This window comes from Trematomus bernacchii, unplaced genomic scaffold (genome assembly GCF_902827165.1).
Source record: "Trematomus bernacchii unplaced genomic scaffold, fTreBer1.1, whole genome shotgun sequence".
NCBI lineage: Eukaryota > Metazoa > Chordata > Actinopteri > Perciformes > Nototheniidae > Trematomus > Trematomus bernacchii.
The window spans coordinates 863,667-875,094 of record NW_022987342.1 but is presented as its reverse complement, the minus strand read 5'-3'; the positions used below and the strand labels follow the sequence as shown (position 1 = coordinate 875,094).

Sequence of the window (11,428 nt, the reverse complement as noted above, 5' to 3'; positions counted from 1 at the left end):
TAGACATCAAATAATAATCAGTGAAATGGCAGTAAAAAGTTATTAATTCATGCTTCCTATATTTGTCCATATGGAAGATTATTTATTAAATGTATTTATTTATTTATTTATTGCCAGTAAAAGCATTACAGTTTATTTGCATGGACTGTGTCAATTAATAAATATTGCTCTACGTGCCAGAATTAGCCCTCAAGAGTGCATAACAAATTAGTTAAAACAATGATCCTCATAGGTTATTTTATATTTAATTATATTTCATAAGAAAACACTACATTTAGTTTGGAAATATTTTTTTTTAGTAAGAATTGGCTTCGTGTATGTATCCCACTTTTACGACCATCAACATTAGAATATTCAAGCTGATCTTTCATAATTAATTAATTAATGTATTTTTAAGCATGGTGTTTGATCAATAAAGACATATCATTATTATATTTAGCACATGAAAAAAAATGTCTGTAAAATAAACTAAAGGTCCAGTCAGAGGTGGGAGAAGTATTCAGATCTTGTACTTAAGTAAAAGTAGAAGTATTAGACTAGAGTAGGAATACTCAGTTACAAGTCCTGCAGTCAAAATGTTACTCAAGTAAATGTACAAAAGTATTGGCATACAAATATACTTAAAGTAGCAAAAGTAAAATAACTAATAATGCAAATTGACCCATTTCAGAATAATATATATTATATGTTTTTATTATAATTATTGATGCATTAAAGTGTTATCAAAGCTGGTAAAGGTGCAGCTAGTTTTAATATATATATATATATATATATATATATATATATATATATATATATATATAAAGACATGGCATTGTACAAATTAAAAGACAAGAAATAAACAAGAAAGTAGAAAATATACATGTTGAATATTCAAATTAACAATAACAAGATATAAAGCAAGGTATTATATATGAGTATGTGACAGGTGGAATATTAAATATTAAACTGAATATATATGTACAGTGAAGAGAGAAGCTATGGAGCAGAGAGTTCTCTGCCAGCCAGAGTTGATTTGTTGTACAGAGTTATTGCAGTGGGCAGGAATGTTTTCCTGTATCGGTCCTTGTGACAGCGGAGATGCAGCAGTCTGTTGGAGAAGGAGCTCCGCTGTCTGTCCAGCTGCAGGTGGAGAGGATGGGTGGTTATCCATGATGGACAACAGCCTGTCTATATACTGCATGGTAGCTTGTGAATTTACTCCAGGTGTAACTAAAGTCTGATTTAAGTGTTGATTATATTTCACATCATTAACCCAAATATGTAAAGTAACTAAAGTTATTAAATAAAAGTGGTGGAGTAAAAGTACAGGCCTCTGAATTGAGGAGTACAAAGTAGCATAACATGGAAATACTCAAGTAAAGTACAAGTATCTTAAAATTGTACTTAAGTACAGTAGCCTACTTGAGTAAATGTAATTAGTTACTTATCGCCTCCGTGGCTCAGTTTGAAACGAGGAGCCTGACTTCAGCGTTAGTGTACAGGTTGCTAGGCAACACTGGAGACTACCAGAAGTCTTCGTGCAGGTCAAGATAGGCTAACGCCGACTGTTGTCGGGTTGTATTTGCTGCCTACCTGTACAACAATAACTCAGCACCAAAATGTCGTTCAGTGCCGACTCAATGAAACCTCCGCTGCATGACCAAATAACGGAGATGCAGCGTAAAATACAACTTCTGGGTAAGTTTGTTTGGTCTTAGCGTCGACTTCTGTTCAAGCTAAGGCAGGTGCTAGGTAGCTAACGTTAGCTTCCGTTTATGGTTGTGACTAGCCACTGTAAAAACATACACTAATACCAGATAAACAGCAATTAGCTGTGTAATTTGTGAATAATTACACGAGTTCTCCATATGTATCGTGTGTATTAGTGTCATAATTATGTATGTCCACCAGAGGGCGACAGAACTGCGTACTATGAGAGCTCTCAGTCCACTATCAAGAAGAACCGAGAAACCATCCGCCAGCTGAGGCAGGGCAACAAGAGGCTGTGCAGGAAAATGGCCGACGTAAACGCTGTAAGTCCTTTAAAAATAGAAAGGGAACTTTCCCAGCTCTTTTGCTTATTTTCTTTCATCAATATTATAGTCAAATGAGCAGTAAAACCCCATTACTGACTTTCTTGCCAATAACACTCTTGTACCCCCTGGTGTCTTGCTCACAGGGGGATGCAACTATCATCAAAGTGGCCTTTCAGAACAGAGGGTTGGAGAAGGATGCCTACCGCAACATGTCAGGGAAGGTGAGAGGAAGAAGCATTATTTATTACTAAAAAACGCAAATATGTTGTTGGACTATTTGCACTATAAGTTTTACCACAGATAAAAGGACAGTTCCCCCAACATCTGTATGTATGTCCGGGACTTTTTTCAATGAATATAGCTTGTACAGTACCTGCTTACCAAGTGGACTTAATGATCCAAGCCTTATGTAATTTAAGCAAACTCAATTTTTTAGTCATGGTCATGGCAGCTTGCTGAAAAATGTCTTATTCCATTATAGCTTTACCACACTCTCCCTGCCAATACTCTTTTCTCAGGCAGCCCTGACCACGCTCGACCAGAGAGTGCTGTCCAAGACGAAGCGTCTCAACGCCCTTAAACACACCACCCAGACCTTCCAGTGCCGCCTGGATGAGCTGAAGAAGGAATACCAGAGGAGTAAACCAGAGGGCAGCAGTGGAGCAGTGTCTGCCGACACTAGAGCTCGGAAAAAAGAGGAAGATGCCATGGTGGATACCTCTCAAGCTCATGCAGAAATGTTTGAAAAAGAAAATCTGTTATGCTAATGTTCACTCTTAAATGGGCCCTATTGTGCTTTTGGGGGGTTTTCCCTTTCCTGTAGTGTGTTATATAGGTTATTGTGCCTGTAAACGGTCTGCTAATTTTAAAATCCCAAAGTTAGCTTCAAAAGGAGTTTGCCTGAAACGCCTCCATTGGACTCCTTTGTTTATTTCTTTAACATAATGACATCACTATGTACCCCTCGCTCTTCTATTGGCTATTCTACGTGATAGGCTAAGGGGCCGGACATCTTTAAGCGGTTGACCAAATACAACAGATGCTGTTCTGGGCTTTGGTTTCAGACAGAGGGTGAAAAGAGGAGCTGCAGCACAGGCAGTATAAGAACAAATTAAGACCTTTTGGAACATTCAAGCATGGAAACATGTCACAGTGGAGGCATACAAAATACAAATATAATAGAAACCTGAAAATGAGGGCCCCTTTAATGAAATATAAGACAGAATAGTACACGCTCAGTAAACTGTGTGTGTGTGTGTGTGTGTGTGTGTGTGTGTGTGTGTGTGTGTGTGTGTGTGTGTGTGTGTGTGTGTGTGTGTGTGTGTGTGTGTGTGTGTGTGTGTGTGTGTGTGTGTGTGTGTGTGTGTGTGTGTGTGTGTGTGTGTGTGTGTGTGTGTGTGTGTGTGTGTGTGTGTGTGTGTGTGTGTGTCTTCAGAAACTGCGGGCGCTGGAGAACAGTCTGGAAAAGACTCAGTTTAAGTGCAAGGAGGCCGAGAACATCATGATTACCTATCAAAAGCTCAAAAGTCACCTGCAGGTGAGTCACACACTGTTAAAATATAGTTTGGTTTTCATCTTAACTTGCAGGGGTATGCAGCTTGTTCAGCAAGTTAAGTTGCCCAAGAAACTTATGTAAGTAGTAAGTACAAATATTGTAACTGTGCATTCCTCATTAGCAGACACCCTTATGAGAGTGTTAGTACTGTGTTTGTGATAAATAAACATTGAGTGAGACTTTCACAGTGTTACAGTACCTCCTGTCCCACGCTCACTTTACCTTTGTTTGCTCTCAACTTGACCTCAATTTTGTAGTTTGTTACTTAACTTTACAAATATTCCAACTGTTAGAATGCACATCAATCTGTTCACACTTATATGCTGGTAATGTTGTTATCCAGTTCAACTTGAGTGAAATAATAGATCAAGCCTTTAGACTTTAATTTGAGATTTTCCTTCAAGATTTATTGAGGGATTCATATTTACCACAACATCCACATTGTATCAAACATACTGTAGAGCTGCCACTCCATATAAAGGGCAGCTGAGGTGGTTTGTAGGAAATCTTTTGGCAAACCTGTTAACCCCTCTTGTGGTTTAGCTGGTGAGCAGCTGATCTACAACAACATCCAGGCAGAACAACAACAAACACACTCAACAAGCTATTGCCAGTTATACATTTTAACCCTTAGACACCCACATACTGTAGACACGTTTAAGTATCCTTTGGGTGAGCTTGCAGGTCAACAGTATGTGCTATACTGTACAAAATAGTGTTCATCCTTTGAAACTGTGAATCTGAATATTATTTTAAAGATGCAGGTTGGCACTGTGTGTCAAGTTTTCCTAGTAATAAATCAGAAATAAAAATAGTTTTTTGATCAGGCACCAATTCAAAAAGAAAGTCTAGAGTGTAAAAAAGGGCTTATAACCTTATGATTATGTCTCTTAAGCTGTTGCAGCATATTTTGTCTTGAGAACCTTTGATAAACAGATTTGGTGCCAAATGTAATTATTTTGAGTAAACCAAAAATGTATAAATATGGGCAAAAATCCCTTAACAATAACTTGTGTATGATGTCAGCTCTTTGCTGTTCAAAGCTCAGCTTATTGTCCAGGGTGATTTTGAGATACTTAAATCACTCCACCCTCTTATCAGTTTCATTATTAATGCAGGTGTTAATTAAAAGGTTATTTTGTTCCAAACCTAAAGATTAGCCAGTAAATAATTCATACAGTGGTTGTAAACAGTCCTCTCCCCACCCCTTTCACTCTTTCTATTTCCTGTCCTCTCTTTTGTTTACCTCTCACTTTTCCACTTCAGCATGAGAGTCTGACGTTCCAGGGCCAGCTGGACAGTCTGGAGGCAGAGATCCTGAAGCACAGAGAGGAGCTTCACGACAAGCAGATCATGAACAACAACGCTCAGCTCTCCAAGGAAGCTGCTAAGGTTCCTGTAACCCTCCTCTGCTCCTATATGAGTTTGCAGCGTGCCAGTAAAGGCGTAACAAAAATGATTCACTCATAATTACTTACACTAATATAATAAGTGATATGAGTCACAAGTGAAGCGGATACAAAACATTTTTCAGTGTTTTGTCATTTTCATTTTGATGCATTTACAAGTACAGATAAATGAGCCTACCTCATCGCTATGCGGTGTGCAAACAGCTATTTTCTTTCAACTTTCTTTAAATCTCTTCTTCCATTTGCTCTGCCTTGCAGGCTGACTTGCAGCAGCTGGAGGAATGTCTCTGCAAGGAGCGCAAGGAGAGAGAGCGTATTATAGCAAGCTACAGGAAGAAGGTAGAGGAGCGCAAGGCCCAGGCTGAAAAAACCGATAGAAGGGTGAGCAAAACGCAGAGGTGTATATTGTACACTTTATCGTAGTGAATGGTTTTGTTCTGGTGGTGATCTCTTCTCTGATCACCATCAGAAATGCAAAACAAACATATTTATAATGCATTTTCATCTGCTTTTAGCACTGTTTAATCAGTCACTCATAATGCTTTGTCACAATTTTACATTACAAAGCATTTTATTATAACTTTTTAGCACATAAATCATAAAACGTCATAATCAAAATGATGTAGTGAAATTGGAGTAATCAAATGTGAAACAATGACTCTAGCACTCCCATAGTTAGGCCATTGTCCTATTCAGCAGCTAGGGAAAACGTGCACACACTGCAGATGTTCCGATGTAGTTCATGTGAAAGCCCGTCCATGCTCCGACGTGGCTTTCATTGTAAAATGTAATAATTCATTTAAAACGCAGTTAATCCCGAAATCGACCAAAATATCCACTGAAAACTGAAAATGAAACTTTATAAAAACTGCCACTCCAAATCCTGAATCTTATGCAGGAAAAATTATCCAAAGTAAGACTATAATTTTTGTGCATTGTTTTTTATGTTGTTTATTATTATTGGATCACAACAAAAAAACAAAAACAAATCAAATGTTCTGTTTTATTACCTTGTACTTTAGCCGCTACAATACCCAGTTATTATCTCGCAACAGTGATTTTAAAGTATTACAATTATGAGAACTATATCAAAAAGTCAGTGACTAGGAATGATGAAGTATTTATGAACATTCATTCATTTCTAAATAATTATTTACACAGTTCTGTGAGCAGAAAATAATGCATTTTAAATATGCTTACAATTCATTAAAGCTATGGACGTCATTGAAAAGGCTACAAAATATATATTTTCAGTGAAACAGAGACATTCTTTATAATGAAATGCGTTTTCTAACCTGCGGCACCTGTAGGCTCAGAGAACAGCGATGCAGCCCGACGAGCTGAGCAGCGAGGCTCAGCGCAGCAGCCCCAGGATAGCAGGCGAAGAGGACAAGGTCATCTCCACTTTTGAGGAGGCATTCCGACGCATCAAGGAGGCCACGGGAGTCACAGACATACAGGTGTGGAAGAGAAAAAGAGAAGGATAGCCTGTGAACTGTGTACTGTATTAATATTGTAAAAAAAAAAAATGTCATGTGTGTGTAGGAGATAGTGGAGCGCTTCATCTCACAGAAGGAGACACACCAGCATCTGGAGAAGCTGAAGGGAGAGAACGAGACGGTGCTGCAGCAGCTGAAGGAGCAGAAGGAGCTCCTGGACCAACAGTTCCAGGACATGAAATACTCGGGAGAGGCTGAACTCTCGAGGTGAGACACTCAAACAGAAGTGGAACAAAAGCCTGCATGCAGCTGTAGTGTTTGTTCTCAAGCTCTTTCTCTGTGTGTGTGTGTGTTTTCTTAGTGACAGACAGATGCTGGAGGAGTGTGAGCTGCAGCTGCAGGCTCAGCAGCAGAGGTGTGATGCAGATAAGGAGCGTCTGGAGTGGCTGGTGAAAGCCCTCAGTACTGTGCAAGCCGGAGTGGAGCACCTCGCAGACAAACTTCAACACATCACGCTGGTAAATACCACCTCAGGCTGTAGGTCTATGTTTTTGCCACTTGTTTTTGTTACTTGTTATTTTTAAAGGAATTACATTTTTATGCAATATACGGTCCTCTTCAAGACTTTTTCATATATTTGTGCTTATACAGAAGCTAAATTGTGAGAAAAAGGTAGCAGTACAAGGCCAATTAAGACAAACAAGGAACTACAACAAAAGTGGGAAAAAACTACGGAATCTAGTTTTTAATTAATAAATGTTTTACTCTCTTATATTCAATTACAAAATATGTCTATAGGGTTATCTTATAATCTGTATTTTCCTTAATATTTGTCCATTTACGTATTCCCTACCAACGCATCCATCTTTGGTTCTTATTCCATTTCTCTCAAAAGGTGTGTTGACAATCATAAGTATGTGTGTTCACCGTTCTTCCGTTTCTCTCAGAGAGAGGACACGGTGGCTGAAGTGTCTCCAGACTCAGATGAGTTTGTGTTAGAGCTGATGACCCAGTGTGAGCTGAAGCTGAAGTTACTGCACGAGGAGCTTCGAGGAAAGGATGTGTCTGCTATCATGAAGGAGATGGAGGAAGAGGAAGTGAGTCGACGCCACAATCATATACACTCATTCAAGAAATACAGGCACTGTTTTTTTTCCCTGACGTAAATGAAGACATATCAATCTTTTTAATTGGTGCACAAAAATTCACCGGAATAAAAAAAAAATCAGATTTTGGCATGGAGGTGTTGCTGACGCATACAGTGCACAGTGCTACACATGAACACAGCATGGCTGAGCATGTTAGCATGGAAGCTGCTGTGCGTGCATATCTTATCTGAATGGAAAAGCAGCCGTTAGAGCCACCTGAAGTGTTTGTTCCAGATTACCAACGCTCGACAGCACCCTCTCTGTTTGAGAACATATGATATCAGAGTGTACCAGTCTGAAGGCCATTTGCTAATGACATTGACTGTTTTACCCTCAGATCCATTTTGAGAGGCCATAATCTTTGTAATTGACGTAACTGTGAGCTGATATCTTCCAGTCTAGTTTTGTTTGATTCAAAGCTACCGTTAGAAACTAGTTGGCTGTCCCGGTCAAGAGGTTGCACCTCTACCATAACAAAGTACATTTTTCCTTCTAGAAACCTACTGTACTGCTCATCATATCAGTTACATGGCATAGACATGACTCTAAAACTCCTCCACTTATCCTACACCAAACTACGTTAACAATACAAGGCATATATAAAGGACCAGTATAATAATGTAAAAACTACAAAAACAAAGGTTAGTGGTTTGTTGTATACATCTGAAGAAAGAAATCTCTCCTACAACTTCAAACTGGCTCTTTTCAAGTTCTTTTCAAAAAGATGGAATAGGACATTTTAGATACATGTGAAATTATGTTTATATTATAAGACTTCAAAAAGAGAGCCTCATGTGAAAAACTAGAATGGCACCTGGAGAGCGCAGACCTCAGCTGTGGTGCATTCACATGCTGCTCGGACGGTCCCACTTCCAAAGTTGGCACCAACAGAGATGCTTCAAAGAAGTGTTTGATTTGATTTACATTCATCTGCCATGTTTCTGCCTGACATGACATCATCTCAACATGTCATGTACCAAAATGTTTCCAGACTGTTGGATGTTAAAACATTGAGGGGGCATTTACAAGAAATTTCACATTTCATTCTGCATTTGTGATAAAAAGACCAACGTAAAGTCAGATTATTTGAGAAACTTTGAGGAGTCATATTAAAATAAAACATACATCTTCAACATAATTGTTGCTATTTTTCTGAGCAGTTCTATGTCAGGATTGAGGGAAAGCTGCCGGAGTACAACACCCGCGTCAAGCTGCCTGAGGACCAGAGTCTGGACCTCTTCAATGACGGTGAGTTGGAAGCCACAAACACAGACAGAACAATTCCAGCACACAATCTAAACTCCCCATGTTTGTGTCTCAGAGGACGACAGTGAAGAGGACGAGGCTGACGTCATGTCTCGCGAGGCACTGAAGCGCCATTCTCAGATGATCATTGAGTCCAAGTCCAAGAAGAAGCCCTGGAAGAAGAAGAAGGGCAAATTCTGATCGCTACAGTGTCAGGACTCTGATCTCAGGACCCAGATTTCAAATCGCTATATTAATGTTTCACCGCTCAAATTAAAATTATTTGAATTTGCTTAAATGTTGCTACAAATCTTTGACAAATACAAATGAGATTATATCTTTTTAGAAATGAATTATTAGCCCAATTAAAAAGCTCTACGATGATTTTTGTTTAAATATATGTTAGTACCTTTGAAATGTGTTGTATAAGTGTGTGTTTTGACAACAGTAAGGTTCTCTGTTGTTACACAAACTATTGGTCCTTTGCTTCTATTCACAGTGCACAAGTCCACACTCTGCATGGTGCCCTTATAATATTAACATATTAAACAAATATATAAACAAATATTGCTTTTACTTTTTTCTTTTTTTGGTATAATCTGACCATAAATGTGGGTGAAACCAGTCACTTTTGCTTGAAGGCTTTCTCCGTTATTGTCCTGCTATCCATCGTGAACGTAATAGGGTTGTACCTTTCAGAAATGATACAGGTCCCTGAAAGCCAACACCTTTGACAAATCCAGCCAAGTGAATCACGTTGACACTAGAGACACATTTGCTTTGTCCCAGCATACCGTAACATGTGAGCGTCAACACCTGAACGATCTCTGCTATGCTCAGCATGTCAGAAATAGATGTGCCTCTTTGCTCAAATACTTTGTGGTTGCTGTTAGGTGGATTGTTTGGTTTTCTTATAATTAGCAAAGCAAAACATCAGAGTGTAACTCAATCATGTTCTCTGTGTTTAATTGTCCAACTGATACATCTGCCATTGAGTGTCATACAGAATTCAACCAGACAGACAACTATGATTGATCAAATACATTATTGTTTAATTCTAAGGGTTTGGTGCTCCTGTAGAATTGCATTTGTGTGCTGATAGTTATCCGTTATAAATCAAAATCACATTCATTTAAAAGAAAATGGGGTCCTGAAGAAAGAATTAACAACATGCCCACATAAAATCAATCTCCTAAAATAAGACAGAAAATGTTATCATAGAAAAATAGATTATTTATACAAAATCAATATTTAATTGGATTTGACTCAGTCACATGACACACACAGAAGAATAAAAAACTACAAAAAGCAAACATTAAACATAGGTCAATATTTTTTTACAAAATAACCTACAATACATTTCATCACACATTTGGCAAATGCATTATAACTGTATTCCTGCCCAATATTTTGACAACGACAAAGATTGTCTATCTATGCTACACTACATATTATTAAATCAAATATCTCAGAAATATTAAAAGTATTCACTGATGATTAATAAATAACTTTTCTCAAAAGTTTAAAACGTGCCGATTGTCCGTGTTTACCTGTAGCAAGGGATTTCATTGGTGCGTTGTTCGATCAATCTGTGAGCGGGGGCGGGTCTGTGGGCGCTGGCTGCTGCAGATTTTGAATCGCCGCCAGCAGCGTGAGAACCATCAGGCCTCCAATCCAACATGTAGTACCATCACTCTGTAGAAGACGCCTTGAATGATGAATTTGTCACGTTTTACAGATAAACCCTGTCTGAACAATTTACTGATAACTACTAACAGGTAAGAAACATGTAAACCCATCACAGCCAGTCGAGTTCAGGTTAGCTAATTATTGGCTACACTCACACAAATAATCTGCATTTCTGAGCACTTTCTTTGGGCTGATTGAATTGATCCATGTCTGTGCTTCTGTGTTTGTTTCACTCTCTACATAACTACAGTGTTAAACCACAATAATGCTACCAAATGACTGAGTAGTTCATGAAACTCTTATGAGACCGATCCTCTTTGCTGCTAACATGCCAGACTCAAGGCTCTGCGGCTGAGAAGCTTCATGGCAAACTAACAGCAGTTAGTGCATCAGGTTTATCCTTGGCCTAAAACTTTACAAATAGTTTGGTTAACTTAAAACATGACCAGTAGAAAAAGTAGTTAAAATTAAATTGTAAAAAAAATATCAAATTGGAAATTAAATGTCTTACGAAAACATTCCAGCACAAATACCATCAATTTACTTTATTTCAAAAAGTTCCCACTTGTTCACATTAATAGACCAAAAAATAATAATTAAATACTGCATTGAAGACATATTTAATTAGCTCCTTTAATTCCTGTTAACCTGAGCAATGGTCTAAAAGAAATAGACCTGTTGTCTTACCTATTCGTTTTGTAACATCTGACCTGTACAATTTTCACTATTCTAGTTGAACTTTTAGATGGTCAGAACATCTTGAACACTGTCAAAAAGCAACATCAATTCTCAGATTTTATGACCCTAAGTTTTGTAGTTTGAATAGCTAACTATATGAACAATGCAAAAAAGTAATTTAACCAAACTATGGAAATGTGAAAGTAGTCAAGTCAAAACAGTGATTCAACACTGTTTATGTTGAATA

The 11,428-nt window shown here is 38.1% G+C and overlaps 1 protein-coding gene across 1 annotated transcript; it reads left to right on the top strand.

The window, feature by feature from the left end:
* Nucleotides 1-1,601: 1,601 nt before the first annotated feature.
* Nucleotides 1,602-9,952, top strand: LOC117482344 (coiled-coil domain-containing protein 151-like). The gene is made up of 13 exons (XM_034130456.1): nt 1,602-1,680; nt 1,894-2,015; nt 2,162-2,239; nt 2,537-2,728; nt 3,454-3,555; nt 4,840-4,965; nt 5,241-5,363; nt 6,293-6,442; nt 6,528-6,688; nt 6,783-6,939; nt 7,369-7,518; nt 8,730-8,817; nt 8,891-9,952. Exons 1-13 carry the CDS (start codon nt 1,602-1,604, stop codon nt 9,013-9,015), a joined length of 1,653 nt encoding a protein of 550 aa, XP_033986347.1. The 3' UTR covers nt 9,016-9,952.
* The last annotated feature ends 1,476 nt before the right edge of the window (nt 9,953-11,428 follow it).